Raw genomic sequence first — 18,006 nt, 5'->3', positions numbered from 1 at the left:
GATCTACCTCTTTTAAACCATGTTGTATTTTGTTCCAATTACCATTGACCTCAATGTCCTTAACTACTTTCTTCTTCAAATTTTTTCCCCAAGATCTTGCATACTACAGATGTCAAACTAACAGGCCTGTAGTTACCCGGATCACCTTTTTTTCCTTTCTTAAAAATAGGAACTATGTTAGCAATTCTCCAGTCATACGCTACAACCCCTGAGTTTACAGATTCATTAAAAATTCTTGCTAATGGGCTTGCAATTTCATGTGCCAGTTCCTTTAATGTTCTTGGATGAAGATTATCTGGGCACCCCGATTTAGTCCCATTAAGTTGTTCGAGTTTGGCTTCTACCTCGGATGTGGTAATATCTACCTCCATAGCCTCATTCCCATTTGTCATTCTACCATTATCCCTAAGGTCCTCATGAGCCTCATTAAAGACTGAGGCAAAGTATTTGTTTAGATCTTCGGCCATGCCTAGATTATCCTTAACCTCCACTCCATCCTCAGTGTTTAGCAGTCCCACTTCTTCTTTCTTTGTTTTCTTCTTATTTATATGGCTATAGAACCTTTTTACTATTGGTTTTAATTCCCTTTGCAAGGTCCAACTCAACGTGGCTTTTGGCCTTTCTCACTTTATCCCTATATGTTCTGACGTCAATAAGGTAGCTTTCCTTGCTGATCCCTCCATCTTCCACTCCTTATAGGGTTTCTTCTTTTTCTTAATCATCTCTCTGAGATGCTTGCTTGTCCAGCTTGGTCTACAACTCCTGCCTATGAATTTTTTCCCCTTTCTTGGGATGCAGGCTTCTGATAGTTTCTGCAAGTTTGACTTGAAGTAATTCCAGGCCTCCTCTGCCTTTAAATCCACAAGTTCAGTCCAATCCACTTCCCTAACTAATTTCCTTAACTTTTTAAAGTTAGCCCTTTTGAAATCAAAAACCCTAGTCACAGACCTATTTTTGTTTATCCATTTAGTTTGAACTGAATTAGTTTGAACTGAATTAACCTTGGTTTGAGCGATCATGAGCTATCCCCTACAGCCATTTCTTCTATGAGGTCCTCACTACTCACCAAAACCAAATCTAAAATGACATCCCCTCTTGTTGGTTCAGCAACTACTTGGTGAAGGAATCCATCAGCTATTGCATCCAGGAAAATCTGAGCCCTATTATTATTACTAGCACATGTCCTCCAGTCTATATCTGGGAAGTTAAAGTCTCGCATGATCACACAATTCCCATTAGTATTTACTTCATTAAAAACATTAAAGAGGTCTCTATCCGTATTCAAATCAGATCCCGGTGGTCTATAGCACACCGCAAGCACTATCCCAAGGGAGGCTCTAGTAGCTTTCTTCCCCAATGTGATTTTTGCCCAGACAGACTCTGTGTTATCCATTCCATCACTTCTTATTTCTTTACAGTCTTCCTCATTTTTGATATACAATGCTACTCCACCACCCCTGCCTTTATTTCTGTCTTTCCTAAACAGCACTTAGCCTGTACTCCAGTCATGACTACTAGTCCACCATGTTTCTGTTATCCCTATAATATCTGGTTTCACTTCCTGCATCAGTAACCTAGTTCCTCCATTTTGTTACCTATGCTCCTCACATTGGTGTACAAACATCTTAATTTTTTCTGTTTGGCTTTGCTCACATTCTTTACCTGATTAGGCACAGATATTCTACCGGCAATCCACCAAGACAAACTTTCAAGCTCACACAGAGTAAGCTGTGTCAACTCAAAAGCGTCTTTTACACCAATAGAAGTTGGTCCAAAAAAAGATATTACCTCACCCACCTTGTCTTTGGGACCAACACATCTACAACAACGCTGCAAACTCACAATGTCCTACATGTCCTGGGACCAACCCATCTACAACAACAACACTGCAAACTCCCAATGTTGACAGCCCCTTCTACCCATAAAAACCCCAAACCAACTCTTCCCACCCTAACCCCCCCCCCAACCAAACAACTTAAACAAAAACTCCCGAAAAGGGTAAATTTAATAAAATTAAAACCAAACAAAAGCTAGCCCAAGTAGAATTTTTACCCCCAAAAGACTGCTAGAGATTTCATGAAGTCCACTTCATGATTGGAATCAGTTCTGCTGATGTTTGAAGACTGGCCATCAGTCTGTACAAAGAGGCAGGGTCTGGGTGACCTCTCGGTCAGTAGGAGATCAGATACGATGGTGATAAATGACAGTATGAAACCTTAATAGATTTTTTTTTTCTTCAGTACTCCTTAAAAAAAACTTTTTTAAAATGCTTTACTTCCAAATAGACCTACCACTATCAAACAGACCAGGTACAAGATACTATCGGTGTTTGCGTTTGAAGAGCCAGGAAATGAATTTCCTTTTAAAAATGTTTGAAATGTAAAGCTGAAGTTGGTTTAAATTTAGATAGTGTATCCTGAAATCTCTTGGCCCAATTCTGCACTGATTACTCTTGCTGAACCTTTATTTGTAATCCACGGTACTTCCCAGGGCTCATTATCTGAATCAGGGCCGGCTCCAGGCACCAGCTTAAAAAGCAGGTGCTTGGGCGGCCAAGGGAGAGGGGCGGCACCTGCGGCAATTCGGGGGCGGCAGGTCCCTCACTCCCTCTAGGAGCGAAGGACCTGCCGCTGAACTGCCGCCGCCGATCGCGGCTTTTTTTTTTTTTTTTTTTTCCCCCAGTTGCCACCGCCGATTGCGTGGTTTTTTTTTGCTTTGGGCGGCAGAAATGCTGGAGCCGGCCTTGATCCGAATAATCATCTTGGCAAATAAAGAACTACCAATTCCCCATTTTACATTTGCATTCTCTGTACTCATACTAAGCACATAGTCTACATTGACAGCCTGTATAAATCCCCAGTGAAATGCTTTTAAATAAGTCCATTCAGAAGGGACTAATGCACCCCACTTCCTCAACAGCTGGTAAACCGAATGGAAATATTTTCATAGATTTCTAAGCCTATTAAAGGAGAACATCTGCAACATTCCATTTTTGTCTGTGCTTCCCAGCCCCCTTTTGAGATGAGCTCCTGATAAAAGAACAAATCCTCTAATGGAACTGATTCGCTGTGTGGCAGGGCTGTGCGATTCCATAATCTCTTCTGTGCTGTCAGATAAAAGTTTAATAGCTCATGTAGCACAGATGGTTTTTGATGAAAGGATAAAACATGCCTGAAATTTGTATGAGAACTGGTCTGGTGGGCCTATTTCCCCCCCCCCCCCCCCACACACACACCTTTTTTTTTTTCCAGAAATTAATGTTCTGACATCAAAATTCCGGAACAGTGAAATCTGAAGGACAATTTCTGTTTTTTTAGCATTGAAATGCCTGAATTTTCATGCTGGGTTAAAATCTTTAGAGAGAGAATTTTACTTAGGATTTTTCTACACTAGAAAAGTTTATACCTGGGTATATCATCAATTAGAGGCATAACAAAATCATACCAGTATAAGCCCTAGTGTGGATTCAGTTATACCCGAATAAAGGGTATTATACCAGTATAGCTTATTTTCTTTCCTGAACTGGAATAAGCCTATACTGGTATAAGCATTTTATACCATAAATAATAGTAATATACTAGTATAACTACATCCACACTGGGGGGGCTGTGTTCTGCTTTACCTGTGCCAGTGTAGTTAAAGCACAAAACTTTCTAGCATAGCCCTTAATGTATTAACATGTGTTTGACTAGAACACCTGTTGTATGTTCAAGTATACTGGTGATTATATGATTTGAAGAATGGTCTTGCAGTTAAGGCACTTAATTAGGACTTGGAAAATCTGTGTTCAGTTTGTGCCTTTTCCACAGACTTTGTGAGACCTTTGGCAGGTTACTTAATCTCTCTGTGCCTCATTTTCCCATCTGTAAAATGGGATTAATCTTCACAAGGGTGTTTTGTCAGATTAAATGTATATGTAAAATGCTACAATAATTGGGGTTTAAAAAAAGAGCCTAGACAGAGAATTCAGGGAACATAACCAGAGTTAGACTGGTGTAAATCCAGCTGATTTCAGTGGAATTATCCCAGATTTACAGTGGTGGAACCAAGAGCAGAACCTGACCACAGTCTTCATATACAACAGGGTCTCAAACTCAATTACCTTAGGGCCAGTGTCAGTCCTCAAATCCTCCCAGCAGGCCAATAATGTCACTGAAGATGGTGTTCATAAAAGAAAAGGTTTATGTTGTATTTTTTATTTCAAATTTCTTAGAAATAATAAAACTGGCGTACAACTTTATACAATTCTTCGCCTGCCAGAGAGTTTTTAGTGTTTGCCAGACACCTGGCAATGCTTCAGTTGTCAATTTGTTGATGTTTGGCCTCAGTGACTGAGCAGTTGAAACCTTCAGGATTGCAGCAAGGTGTGCATCAGATAGTTGTGTTCGGTATTTTGACTTGTTTATATTCATTGGGGGGGGGGAGTGACTCTGCCTCCATGGCTGACTTCTTCACATCCCTGATTGCCATAGCTATGGCAAACCTTAATTTTAAGTGTAGACTGAGCTTGAGACCTCCCCTCTTCTTTCTTGTCTGTCCTCTATTCAGAGGTGGCTCCAAGCACGTGCCTGGGGCGGCAAGCCGCGGGGGGCGGCGTGCCGGTTGCCGTGAGGGCTGCAGTCAGGGAGCCTTTGGCAGCATGCCTGCGGGAGGTCTGCCGGTCCCGCGGCTTCGGTGGCAATTTGGCGGCAGGTACGCCGAAGGTGCGGGACCGGCAGACCTCCTGCAGGCATGCCACCAAATCCGTGTTACCAGCGGACCTCCCGCAGGCATGCCGCCAAAGGCTGCCTCACTGCTGTGCTTGGGGCGGCAAAATACATAGAGCTGCCCCTGCCTCTATTTCAGACAGGATGATGATCATCTTGTACCACAACTCCCGACAGATCTGGCTTCTCCTTCCCCTCCCCACGCCCCAAATCCCTGCACTGCATCCCTCTTACTTCATAACATCCAAGATTTTATTTACTTCCAAGGCTCTCTGAATGATTCCTTTCCCCTCCCACCCCCCCCCAGCTCCCGCAGGTCTGTGCAAACCTCTCTCCTGTCTCCTATTGCTCACCCCACATGTATTCCTTCTGGTCTCTCCTTGTACTTGGCTAGGCTTGCAGACCCTCCTCTTGTCAAGGAGCTTCGGAAAACCCAGTTCAGCTATAATGACTAGACACTTTCTGTAAGACTCTTTCACGTGTTCTATTCCCATTTCTATCATTAGCCCATGCTCTCCTTGGAGCAGGGTTTATATTCTTTTGTGTAAGCACGAAGAGCAACTCCAAAGCGCTGTGGCACACGTTATGGACCTATATAAATTATTTCTATTATTGCTTATGTGACACCATAATTTTATATGGCGCGTTACAAATCTAGAATAAAACATACATTACCTGCCCAAAGGAGTACAATTAAATCTCACCAAGCCATCACAGTTGAGTTGAAAAGGCTGCCAAGGAGTGCATCGTGGCCTAGAGCAGCCATTCTCAAACTGTGGGTTGGGACCCCAAAGTGAGTTGCCAGGGCTGGCTTAGGGTTGCTGGGACCTGGAGCCGAAGCCCGAGTCCAATCACGCAGGGCTAAAGCCCAAGGGCTTCAATTCTGGGCGGCAGGGCTAGATTACAGGATCCTTGCCTGGGGCTGAAGCCCTTGGACTTTGGCTTTGGCCCTGCTGTCTGGGGTGATGGGGCTCAGGCTTTGGTCCCCCCCTTCTGGTGTCACGTAGTAATTTTTGTTGTCAGAACGGGGTCACAGCGCAATGAAGTTTGAGAACCCCTGGTCTCAGGCCCGCCGACAGGGGAGGGTGGGTGATTACCCAGGGGCCTGGGTGATTTAAAAGGGCCCGGGGGGCCCCACTGCTGCTGCATTAATTACATTTGCGACTGTACTCCTTGGGGGAGAATGTATGTCTCCTGTTCTGTTTTTTCTGCATTCTGCCATATATTTCATGTCACAGCAGTCTCGGATGATGACCCAGCACATGCTCGTTTTAAGAACACTTTCATAGCAGATTTGACAAAATGCAAAGAAGGTACCAATGTGAGATTTCTCAAAATAGCTACAGCACTCGACCCAAGATTTAAGAATCTGAAGTGCCGTCCCAAATCTGAGAGGGACGAGGTGTGGAGCATGCTTTTAGAAGACTTAAAAGAGCAACACTCAGATACGGAAACTACAGAACGCGAACCACCAAAAAAGAAAATTAACCTTCTGCTGGTGACATCTGACTCAGTTGATGAAAACGAACATGCGTCGGTCTGCACTGTTTTGGATCGTTATCAAGCAGAACCCGTCGTCAGCATGGATGCATGTCCTCTGGAATGGTGGCTAAGCATGAAGGGACATATGAATCTTTAGCGCATCTGGCACGTAAATATCTTGAAGCAACGGCTGCAACTGTGCCATGTGAGTGCCTGTTCTCACTTTCAGGTGACATTGTGAACAAGAAGTGGGCAGCATCATCTCCTGCAAATTGTAACCAAACTCGTTTGTCTGAGTGATTGGCTGACGTAGGACTGAGGGGACTTGCAGGCTCTAAAATTTTACTTTGTTTTATTTTTGAATGCTGTTTTTTTTGGTACATAATTCTACATTTGTAAGATCAACTTTCATTATAAAGAGATTGCATTACAGTACTTGTATTGGGTGAATTGAAAAATACTATTTCTTTTGTTTTTTTACAGTGCAACTACTTGTAATCAAAAATAAATATAAAATGAGCACTGTACACTTTGTGTTCTGTGGTGTAATTGAAATCAATATATTTGAAAGTGTAGAAAACATCCAAAAATATTTAAATACATGGTTTTATTTATTATTTGTTTAACAGTGTGATTAATTCCGATTAATTTTTTTATCGCTTGACAGCCCTAGTTCCTAGTGCACTGCTTGATGGGGGCTGGAAAATATTTCCAACCAGATCTGTTAATTAGATAATCAGTGTAAATCAGTCAATCAATATTTATAAAGGGCTTTGCACAAATAAAATGCCAAGTGATTTTCCACCTCTTATGAATATTTATTTCAGTCAACTAATAATTCTGCAGAAATAAACAGCAAAGATTTGCTAAATTCCCTTTCCCTCTGTTTTCCAATATGCAATGAATTTGGCATGCAAACACACCCTGCTGTGGATGTGGAAGCAGGAAGCCTTCTCAGAGAATCCTGTGTATGCCATGTGCTTTGTATTCCCTTTAGGGATCGTAATGAACTGCACGTTTCTCTGATAGTTGGTAACAAGGTAATCCTGTCTTTATTCACTGCCATTTACCCTCTTCTCTGTTTTCTTGCTGCAGAGGAGGTGGTGGAAGGGAAAAGTGCCATTCTCATAGGAATGAGCCAGTGGAACTCCAATGACTTGGTAGAGCAGATCGAAACAATTGGGAAGCTGGAAGAAAATCAAGGTAAAATTTAACTTGCTATATGTGTATATTTAGGTTAACAAAGAAACCGCAACACTTAAGCTGTCAGCTGTCTGATTTTGTTGAGGCACCTGATACAAACGGCATTTACAGTGTTACAAAGCATAACTGGTATTACAATTAACATTGATATATATCTGTTAACTATTTCCCTGTATTAAAATGTCAGGCCCTATTTCTGCAAGATGCACCCTGTGGGAAGACTGTATATGCACACCTGGGGCTCTGCTAGGGTACAAGGCTCCATCCACACACAATAGCTTGCATGACCAAGACCTATGGCTGTATATCTGTTATGGCCATGACACACATTAAGGGCGTTAAGGTCATTGTCCCCCAGGCCAGGTAAGTAGCACTGTACTCTATAAGTAGTTCTGCTCAAGTCAGTGGAACCATTTGGTAGTAAGGATGTGGTTTTTCAAAGGGACATAAAGGTGTTAGGTCTCCATGCTAAAATTTTCAAAAGCGCCTAAGTGACTTAGGAGCCTTGAATTTCAGTGAGACTTAGGCTCCCAAATCACACAGGTTTTTGAAAATGTTACCCCCGAACTCCCACTGACTTTAAACAGGAGTTGTCTTTGTTAGTCAAAATCCCACCATAAGATATGATTCAGTGTAAGCAATGGTGTCAATCTTGCCTTTAAGTAACTTGGTAAATTTGTCCAGTGAAGTATGGGGTTTTCAAATGATTAGTTGAATAGTATCAAATGGTTTAAAGCATTTTTATTGTTAGTTAAATGGTATTTATTTGGGTTTTTTTCTGGTTCCCCCCCAACAAAGACAAGTTATTTAATGTATTCTGAGCCATGAATGTTTGTGTTTATAGGCTGTTTGTTTTAAAAAGACTGTGACGTTGAACTCCATATGCTTTATAGAAACATGCTTATGAATGTGAATATGATGTAACTGGAATAAGTTTTATGCAAAAGGTCTCTTGTAAGGTGGTATTACAAAGCTTATGATCTACTGAGTGTGTTCATCCTATTTGTTGGCATGTATTATTTCTGTGTCTGGAATTAGGAGAATAAGAGATAAACTTGTATTACTGATGTAAACATATTAAGAGGAAGCCATTAAGGGTGCTTCAGAACCAATGACCTGTAAATGGCTCTGTTTACTTGCAAACCTTCCTGGGTAAGTGTGGGCATGCCCTGGAAGAATGGAGGCTGGGGTCTCACAGGACGTATGAACATGTTACCTGATACTGGAATCCCATCTTAAACCTGGTGCTTTTGCATTTAGAAGGAGGGGTGGAGATCCAGAGAGACAAAGGATTCCCACCTTGTGCCAAAGCTATAAAAGAGGGTGGAGGAGGACAAAGGGGGGTCCCAGTCATGAGAGAGCCCCCGCTAGCCACCTAAGATGTCGGCTGGAACTAACAAGGACTGTACCGGGGAAAGTATTGGGTCCAGACTAGGGAGGAGTCTAGTCTGTGAAAGAAGCTTATTGGAACATCTCTGAGGGTGAGATATTACCTGTAATTAATTTCTTAATGTATTAGGCTTAGACTTGCATGTTTTGTTTTATTTTGCTTGGTGACTTACTTTGTTCCGTCTGTTATTACTTGAAACAACTTAAATCCTACTTTTTATACTTAATAAAATCACTTTTGTTCATTAATAAACCCAGAGTAAATGATTAATACCTGAGGGAGCAAACAGCTGTGCATATCTCTCTATCAGTGTTATAGAGGGCAGACAATTTATGCTGTATAAGCTTTATACAGAGTAAAACAGATTTATCTGGGGTTTGGATCCCATTGGGAACTGGGTGTCTGGGTGGTGGAGGCAGGTAACCTCCTAAGCTGTTTTCACTTAAAGCCTGTAGCTTTGGGGGTGTGGTTCAGACCCTGGGTCTGTGTTGCAGCAGGCTAGCATGGCTGCCTCAACAAGACAGGTTTCTGGAGTCCCAAGCTGACAGGGAAAATGGGCTCAGAGGTAATTTCAGCACATCAGGTGACAGTCCCAAGGGATCTCTGTGACCGAACCCGTCACAAAGACTTTCCCCATTTCTTACTCCAAATAACTGTCCTGAAAGATCAGTATGGACCTGTCATAACTATAAAGGGAAGGGTAACAGCTGTCCTGTGTACAGTACTATAAAATCCCTCCTGGCCAGAGACTCCAAAATCCTTTTCCCTGTAAAGGGTTAAGAAGCTCAGGTAACCTGGCTGACATCTGACCTAGAGGACCAATAAGGGGACAAGATACTTTCAAATCTTGGGGGGGTGGGGGGGGAAGGCTTTTGTTTGTGTTCTTTGTTTTGGTTGTGCGTTCGCTCTCGGGACTGAGAGGGACCAGACATCAATCCAGGTTCTCCACATCTTTCTAAACAGGTCTCTCCTATTTCAAACTTGTAAGTAAATAGCCAGGCAAGGCGTGTTAGTTTTCCTTTGTTTTCTCAACTTGTAAATGTACCTTTTACTAGAGTGTTTATCTTAGTTTGCTGTACTTTGAACCTAAGACTAGAGGGGAGTCCTCTGAGCTCTTTAAGTTTGATTACCCTGTAAGGTTAATTTCCATACTGATTTTACAGAGATGATTTTTACCTTTTTTCTTTAATTAAAAGCCTTCTTTTTAAGAACCTGATTGATTTTTCCTTGTTTTAGATCCAAGGGGGTTGGATCTGTATTCACCAGGAGTTGGTGAGAGGAAGGAGGGGGAATGGTTAATTTCTCCTTGTTTTAAGATCCAAGGGGTTTGGATCTGTATTCACCAGGGAATTGGTGAAAGGTTTCTCAAGGCTTCCCAGGGAGGGAGTCCATTGGGAATGGTGGCAGCGGAACCAGAGCTAAGCTGGTAGTTAAGCTTAGAAGTTTTCATGCAGGCCCCTACATTTGTACCCTAAAGTTCAAAGTGGGGATACAGCCTTGACAGGACCAGTGTGTGTTAGACTGTAGGAAAAGAAAGGAATATTTCTCTATAACTATATGTATTTTCAGCAATTGCTTGTGGAGGGAATTAATTTATTAATTATCTTTGTTTAGTGACTCTCTTCTCTTCTCTTTTTATCTTCTGGATGTTTCCTTTGCTAGTGGTTAAGTAGCACATTGACCAACCAATCCAAATGGCATGTTGTTAAAGATTATTAAGTGGATAATTAGAGAGGGAAGAAGTTTGTGTCTTACATCTGCCCTTGACAGTGGCATAAAGTGTTCCGTCATGTTGCTTGGTAATTTATTTCGATTGGAGTCAGGGATTCAATGGGGATTCATAAGAGATGCTTACTGCATTGTAAATGTGCCTCATCTCTCTGCTCTTAGACTATTTGAGAGAAATTTGAGCCGATGTTGCACCACAAGTAAGAACTTTTTTTTTAATGACCACATAAAAGCATGTCACTCTGGACTATTTGCCACTATTCCTGGACTTTCTTCACTGGCTGCCAATTTTTAATATATTTACTTCAATATTATGATATTAGATATTTTGTCTTATTGTTTCGATAGTTCCCACTAAGATCATGGCACCATTGTTTTAGGCACAAAAATACAGCAAGGGACAGTCCCTGCCCCTAAGAGCTTTCAATCTAAGCAGGCAAGACCGATAAAGGGAGGATTATTATTCTCTCCATTTTACAGATTGGGAACAAAGACCCAGAGAGCATAAGTGCCCTACTCAAGGCCATGCAAGAAGGCTGTGGTACAAAGCCAGGAGTTGAACCCTGAATCCCAGTCCAGCGTCTTAACTGAGACCTTCCCTTCCTTATTTCAATGGTGTCCCATCTTTTTTTTTTTTTTTTTTTTTTTTTGTTCTGTGGACTACTGTGTAAGACAGAACCACCATGGTCATCTCTCCTTCTTAGCCCTCTTTTCTCGCATTGCTTGGTGCTCATCTTATTGTCTTCTGGAGAATACTAGGCAGGGCTTAGAGGACTACTGGTCTAGTTGGACCATAGTTTGAGAGTGGGCCTCCTTATACCTTCTGGTGGCTTTTCACCACATGGTAGCCTGCTTCAAGTCAATGTTCACTGTGCTGGAGTGTATGACTTTGCATACTATGGGCCTATTTTCAGAGGTGCTGAGCAACTGTAACTCCAGCTGAAGGCAGCAGGAGCTGTGGGCAATAAGCACCTCTGAAAATCAGACCTTATGTTGCGTCCACAAAGGCAGCTCACGCCAGAATGAGATTTCGTATTTTGTTATATCAATAACATAAAAGAAACTAGAGCAACAGCTGTAATGCATGCTGCCAGTTAGGAGTTTTCCTTGATTGGCCTCCTGCTAAATTCATCTGATTAAACTAGGCCACGCATCTCAATGCATCTTCTCCTCTTGAACTCCGCCACATTATACTGCGAGATTCAGTTCTATTGATTAGCTGCCTATTGATTTTTCCTGCTGTGAAATTACCTGCCAAATGCGTATAGATCCTATCATGTGTTTACTGCAGCGAATTATGCAGTGTTTCTGTTAGGGAATTTTAGAACTCCACTCCGTGATTAGCAACTGCAAAACACGAATAATGAAGGCACAGAGCATGCAAGAAATATTTTATGGGGAACTATATCATACTTTCTGAAATAGCTGCAGTAAAAAAAAGAACATTCAAATGTTAATACAACCATTTACGTTCAAAGCTTTACCAAAAAAAGCTGGTAAATTTTTTTAACTGAATCATTTCAGCTGTAAAAATAGAGGGCTGGATTCTGATACCTTTACTCAGAGTGAAATAGACCCATTGTCATCAGTGGAACTGCTTGTGGAGGAAGGTGCTACTAAACTGTGGACTCAGCTCCATTGTTAATTCTTAATCCCTTTTGAACAGCTGCCTTGATTTATTACCTTTTCAGATAATATTTGGGAAACTCATCAGTGTTTGCCAAAATAAAGTTGCATTTTTAAAGCCCATGTGTCTTCATTAAAGACATGCCCTGAAGTGGCTGGATAGTTCATAGCTCGCCTCCAGATTTTCTCTTTACGCACCAGGGCCGGAATTGCCTTTACCATTTGAGAGCCATACAGTGGTTTGTGGAAAAACGAATAGCTGGTCTCAGGCCAATATCTGTATGACACAAACTACAACCATGATTGGCACCTTGTCTAATCGTATCCTCTTAGCTGACAATGTGTACAAACTACCCTTATGGTTGAAACCCACTGGCTAATGGCCTGATCGTGGATCACTGAATGATTGCCTGTTCTGTTCATTCCCTCGGAAGCATTCAGCATTGGCCTCTGTCAGAAGACCGGAAACTGGGCTAGATAGATCATTGGGTTGACCCAGTATTGCCATTCTTATGTTCTTCTGATCCATACCCATTGAAATCAATGTCCGTCTTTCCACTGACATTGATGGATGCAAGATTATTCTCTAAATTAGGATTTTCAGAGGAGCCCAAGGGAGTTAGGTGACTTTTACTGGGGCCTGGGTGCACAAGTCCTCCAGGCGCTTCTGAAAATCCCAGCTCAGATGTGCCATGTCCCCCTCTAATGGATTGTTCCCATAAAAGATGAGGGCCTAGTATATATTAGCTCTTTTTAGCTCAAGTGATGGAGGCTTGTGGTTGGGTTCTAAAGGTCTCTGATTCAGTCCCATCTGACGCCTCTTGTTGGTAGCGAGGGTGTTTCATTCCCTTTATGGTTGTGCCCTTCAACACAGGATCAGAGAACTTCAAACAGTGGGATGCTGGGGGGCAGCATGAGGTGCTGCTGCCTCTGTTGCACCTGTTTTTTGGCTAAATCAAGGGTTGTCGTCATTCACGAACACTCATATTTGCACTGGGTCTTTAAAAATACAAGGACCAAATCCTCCAGGCATTAAGAGCAGAAAACTCCTGTTGATTGGCCAAACCACCAGAATCTGACCCATGGTTATGAACGACACATTCAGCTGAGAAGGAAGTGGCTGTGTTGCACTTTGTTGTAGTTAAACCAGCTTCCAGGACCAATGATTCTGCTAGTTGCCTTTGCAGCAATTTTGAAGTCTGTGTGCATTGTTGGTTTTTTTTTTTTTAATGGTTTAATAGATTGACTAGTAAAGCACACAATTAAGAGCTCTTTCAACAAATGAAGATGTATGGAAAGCTGCAGTATGCTCTGGGCAGAATTAAAGGCACACTGGGTACTCACTACAACTTTATGAAACAGCATTGCCACAATTCCACTGAGAGAGACAAGCCTATTAGCACTCTTATGAATAGCAAGTATATAAATTAATTCAATCACTGATTCTCAGTAAGTACACCTGAGAGCACGTGACCAATACAGACATCCCCATCAATGCTAGAAATACTTCTTCAGGGGAAAATCTGGGAATCTAGTAATGCCAACTTAATACAGTTAAACAGAGAATAACACAAACAGCAATCAAGCAGAATTAAAAACTTGTACAGCTGCATAAATTATCTTGATGGGGAGCTGCTTTTCCTGTGGCAGAATCAAAGCACTGTATTAAATATATTCTCAGGCCCAAATTCATGACGGGTGCTAAGCAGATACCCATGGTATCAATGGAATTGCACCTGCTTAATGCCAAGAATTAATTTGGCTGATTAGATTTTATTTTTTTCTGTTCCTCCACTCCCCACTACCTTTGGTCCTGACCCTGCAAGCACTTAAAAGCACATGCTTAAGCTACTCTGTAAGTGTTTGTAGGGTCAGGGCCTTTATGTTTTAGTTTTGGGGCTTGTCTACACTGTGCTGCAGTGCAGACTACTGGGTGTGTGAATTGCCGGCATGAACTAAAACGTTTGAAGGAGGACTGTTAACACAAAATATGTACCTGTTAATTCACGCCTGAGGCATCCACGTGAGGCAGATAAGAGAGCAGCTCTTTGGTGTGGTCTGCAATACACTCAGTCTGCACTATGGCTCAGAGTAGACATACTCTTGATGAGATACAGGAAAATAAAATCTTTGACCCCTAACGGCATTGTGTCCAGATACTCTTATTTCCAATGCAATTGTAATGTCTGTACATACATACATGATTTGTAATTTGATTTGTTTACTATAGATAAATGCACAGTATTCTCATTTTTAACTTTACAGCAAACTGAACGATTTTGACAAAGAATATCTGCCCTCCTCCAGATTTACTAATGAGACGTCACAGATTTAAGGATGTGTCTAAATTTCAGTCCAATTGATTAGGACAGATATCCTCCAAGACGTCAAAGTGTATGTCTTGTCATAGAAATCTACTGAGTGATGAAAAGCATCTACTGTGTGATGAAAAGCAGTGCTAGTTAGTGGATAGGGCCCTGGCCTAGGAGTCAGTGACCTGTTTCTTTTCCTGATTTTGCCATTGACCTGCTATGTGACCTTGAGCAAGCTTCTCTGTTTCCCCTCCCACCCTTTGTCTGTCTCATCTGTTCTGAAAAGCTTACACTCTAAACAGAGACGGTCTCTTGCTACAGGTTTGTACAATGCCTAGCACAATGGGGCCCTGTTCCGTTGGGGCCTGCCATCACACTAATAAACAAAAATAACTGTCACCAACAAGAATTTCATAGGTAGCTTCATGATCTCACGTGAAAACTGTAAAGACTCTTACTCTGGCTATCTACTTTGCCATTCCCCCCGTCCCCCTTTCTTCTGACATGTAGAATGTTTATTAAATTAGGCCAATAATTACCAAGCTTAAAGAAAATAAGGCTATTTTCCCGTAGAAAAGCTGTCCTCTTTCTTATCTTTATATGGAACCATCTGCCCCTGAGAAGACCATATTGAAAATGTGCTTACAGTGTTTACTATACATAAAGATGAGAGTACCATGAATGTAACAATCTAGAATTAAAATTGGTTTGTGGCATGTGTTAAACAGTGTGTCATAGTACAAAGAGCATTGCACTGGGTCCGATTCCTGGCTCTGTCGGTGGCCTGCTAGGAGACCTTCAGCCTCTTTGTGCCTCAGTATGCCAGTCTGTAAAATGGACATAATGATGATGACCTCCGTTGTAAGGTGCTTTGAGATGTATGGATGAAAAGTGCTATATGAGGTATTATTATTATTATTAATTTATTATAGCATTATTACTTTTATGTTTCTGAAATTTGCATGCATATTTTTCTGTAAATGCTGTAGTAAAATGAAACTTTTTTAAAAAAAATGTAAATCAAAGCATCTACTACCCATATTGTGATATATTTGTTAGTTTAATAATGGTGACACTGATGTCATTAATATTTTTGAAAAGCCATAGGCGCTACGATGTCACATCTTTTGCTTGGAGCAAATTATTTCCTTTTTTTTGCGGGGGTGGGGGGGTTTCAAAGCTGCCTAAGGAATTTGGATACCCAGCTCTCATTATTAAAATCAACATAGGTATTGCCACTAGAAGATATGGATACTCCCTGTACTGTAATGAGGGACATACATGTGATACCATAACTACAGGCTGTTCACTATGCCTGTCCTAAAAAGTATGACGATAGAAATAGCAGGGGTATTCTTGTGGTTGTTTTGAACACAAAATACACTGTGTACCCATGACTTTACTGTTCATTTACTACCTAGACGTAAATGCAACTCGCTTTGTGAGAAGCTTTGGAGAAAGACATTTCCTTAAGTTAGACAACAGTGTAGCTACCATACTTATCTTTTGAGGCGAGACAAAGCAGTAAATATTTGCCCCTTGCAGTGAGCACGGAGGTTCAGAATGTGAAACCTCGTAAATCGTGCCACCAAGATAAGTATTTGTTTGCCTGTTGACTCCCACCTAGACTTCTCAGCTGGAAAGAAAATAATTTTCCATGTGCTTTACATGGGTGTATAAGCAATGGCCTCTCTGGGCAGATCATTGTTTAGCTTACATGGTGAAACTGTCAACACTAACTTCAGAAGAACAAATACATAGTGATCTGTGCAATAGGCAGCAGTGAGTCCAAATGTGCTTTTATAGAAAAGTGGCAGAATGGGGAGGGGAAAAAACTCAGCACAAGTAAACCATGGTCTTTTGAAACCCTGAATCTCTTGTGAGCAGAACTTCATGGTTCAAAGTCTATAATTAGTGCTGAAAATAAAATACGATTTTGTGAACCCACACTATTTTCTGAAGGTTTCAGATGCTGTTTTGAAGTGAGATAACGCTTAGGAGCTGCAGTCATGGACTAGAACCTGATTGCGCTAGGTGCTGTACAAACACAGAACAAAAACACAGTCCCTGCCCCAAAAGAGCTGACAAGCTAAGTCCTTTTTTAACCCTCCCCAGGGCTGTCACAGCAATGGAGTTTATCTATAATAATGGCTATACTTTTGGCCTTCCAGGTCTTTGCAAGACCTGAAATCCAGCAATTTAAAGAATGGGGGTGAAAACAATGAACCATATTCAGTAGTGGGTTGTGGGAACAGCACACAAGTATTTTTCCATTGGTAAAAACAGTGCCAAAACTTCAGCAAAATTTGTCCTCTATTCTTCACTCATTCATCTTGCTTATGTTTTGACCAGGTGAAAATAGCTTCAGATTTGTATTTAGCAACAACTGCACCTCTAACACCAATTACACAAGCTGGTCACAAGCTGCAGAGACTTCTCTTTAGTTCTGAATGTCCTTCGTGAAGTCCCCAGTGTGTTGGCTAAGATGCTGGTTGTCCTGCTGGTACCCAACTTGAATAAGTGGGCAGAATGGAGGCCTGATGCATAATTTTTAAAGGCTTGGGGTTGGCAATATTAGTAAGTACATGCAGGATCAGGGCTTTGGTTTAATAATAATAATAATAATAATAAATTAATAATACCTAGCTTGTATCTAGCGCTTTCATCAGTGTATCTGTGTGCTGTATAAAGGAGGTCAGCATCATTATCCCCATTTTGCAAGTGGGAAAACTGAGGCAAGAGAGGGTAAATGAACTTCAATTTTATATTCAGATATCTATAGGAACACATATCATTTAATCTCTTCTGCTAGTTCTGCCTTAGCCTGAGCTGTGGATAACTTCTCATTCCACCCACAAGTTACGGAGATGGATGACACAGTGATGCACAAATGATTCCCCCCCCCTTTTTAATGTTTTATATAGTGTAATGTCGCTTCCATTATCTCAATTTTTGGGCCATGGAATTATCACACAATTATGCAATGCCATCACCATTAAAATGATTTCTTATCAAACTCTGCAAGAAACTTAACTGCTGTCAGACTTGTCTATCAGATTCTTTTTACGTTTGATCAATCCGAAGGTGAAGTTGAACTAAAATGGCAGGGAATGACTCAAATCATGATAGATATTTCATGTGACTCTCAACTTGTCTTGAATAGTTTAGTTATCATGAAGAGGAGCTAGTTTAAGCTGTCTGCAGAGCACGGTTCATCTATTCAGCTTTTGCCTTGAGATGCCAAGTGAACACGACTGTCTAATAGAATATATCTGGAGCAGAGAGATTTAAGAATTAGACACAAGCCAGACTTTATTGTTGCAAATCCTGAACTGCATTCTGGAGCAACCAGCTTGGCCAAACTAGGAATCAGTTTACAGCCAGGAAAACTGACAAGCTTATTGCCCCACTACCCTAAATATTTATAAGCCCCGGACAGCAGGTCCAGTACTGTTGCACTGATGGTAGCCAACACGCAGTACTTCAGAAGAAAGTATAATGCCTTTAATCCTTCTCACCTAATGCATTTACCTTTTCAGTGCTCTACCCTGGTCGGAAA

General features: G+C 41.4%; 1 protein-coding gene across 1 annotated transcript in view; it reads left to right on the top strand.

Moving 5' to 3' along the window:
* Positions 1–18,006, top strand: part of PITPNM3 (PITPNM family member 3) — a 361,048-nt gene that overhangs the window by 146,926 nt on the left and 196,116 nt on the right. The window contains exon 3 of the mRNA XM_054008467.1: positions 7,284–7,391. Within this exon, the coding sequence (XP_053864442.1) occupies positions 7,284–7,391 (108 nt within the window). The remainder of the gene's footprint in view (positions 1–7,283; positions 7,392–18,006) is intronic.

Source organism: Malaclemys terrapin, chromosome 18, assembly GCF_027887155.1.
Source record: "Malaclemys terrapin pileata isolate rMalTer1 chromosome 18, rMalTer1.hap1, whole genome shotgun sequence".
Taxonomy (NCBI): domain Eukaryota; kingdom Metazoa; phylum Chordata; order Testudines; family Emydidae; genus Malaclemys; species Malaclemys terrapin.
The sequence above is the reverse complement of the archived record's forward strand: the minus strand, read 5'-3'. Positions and strand labels throughout refer to the sequence as shown.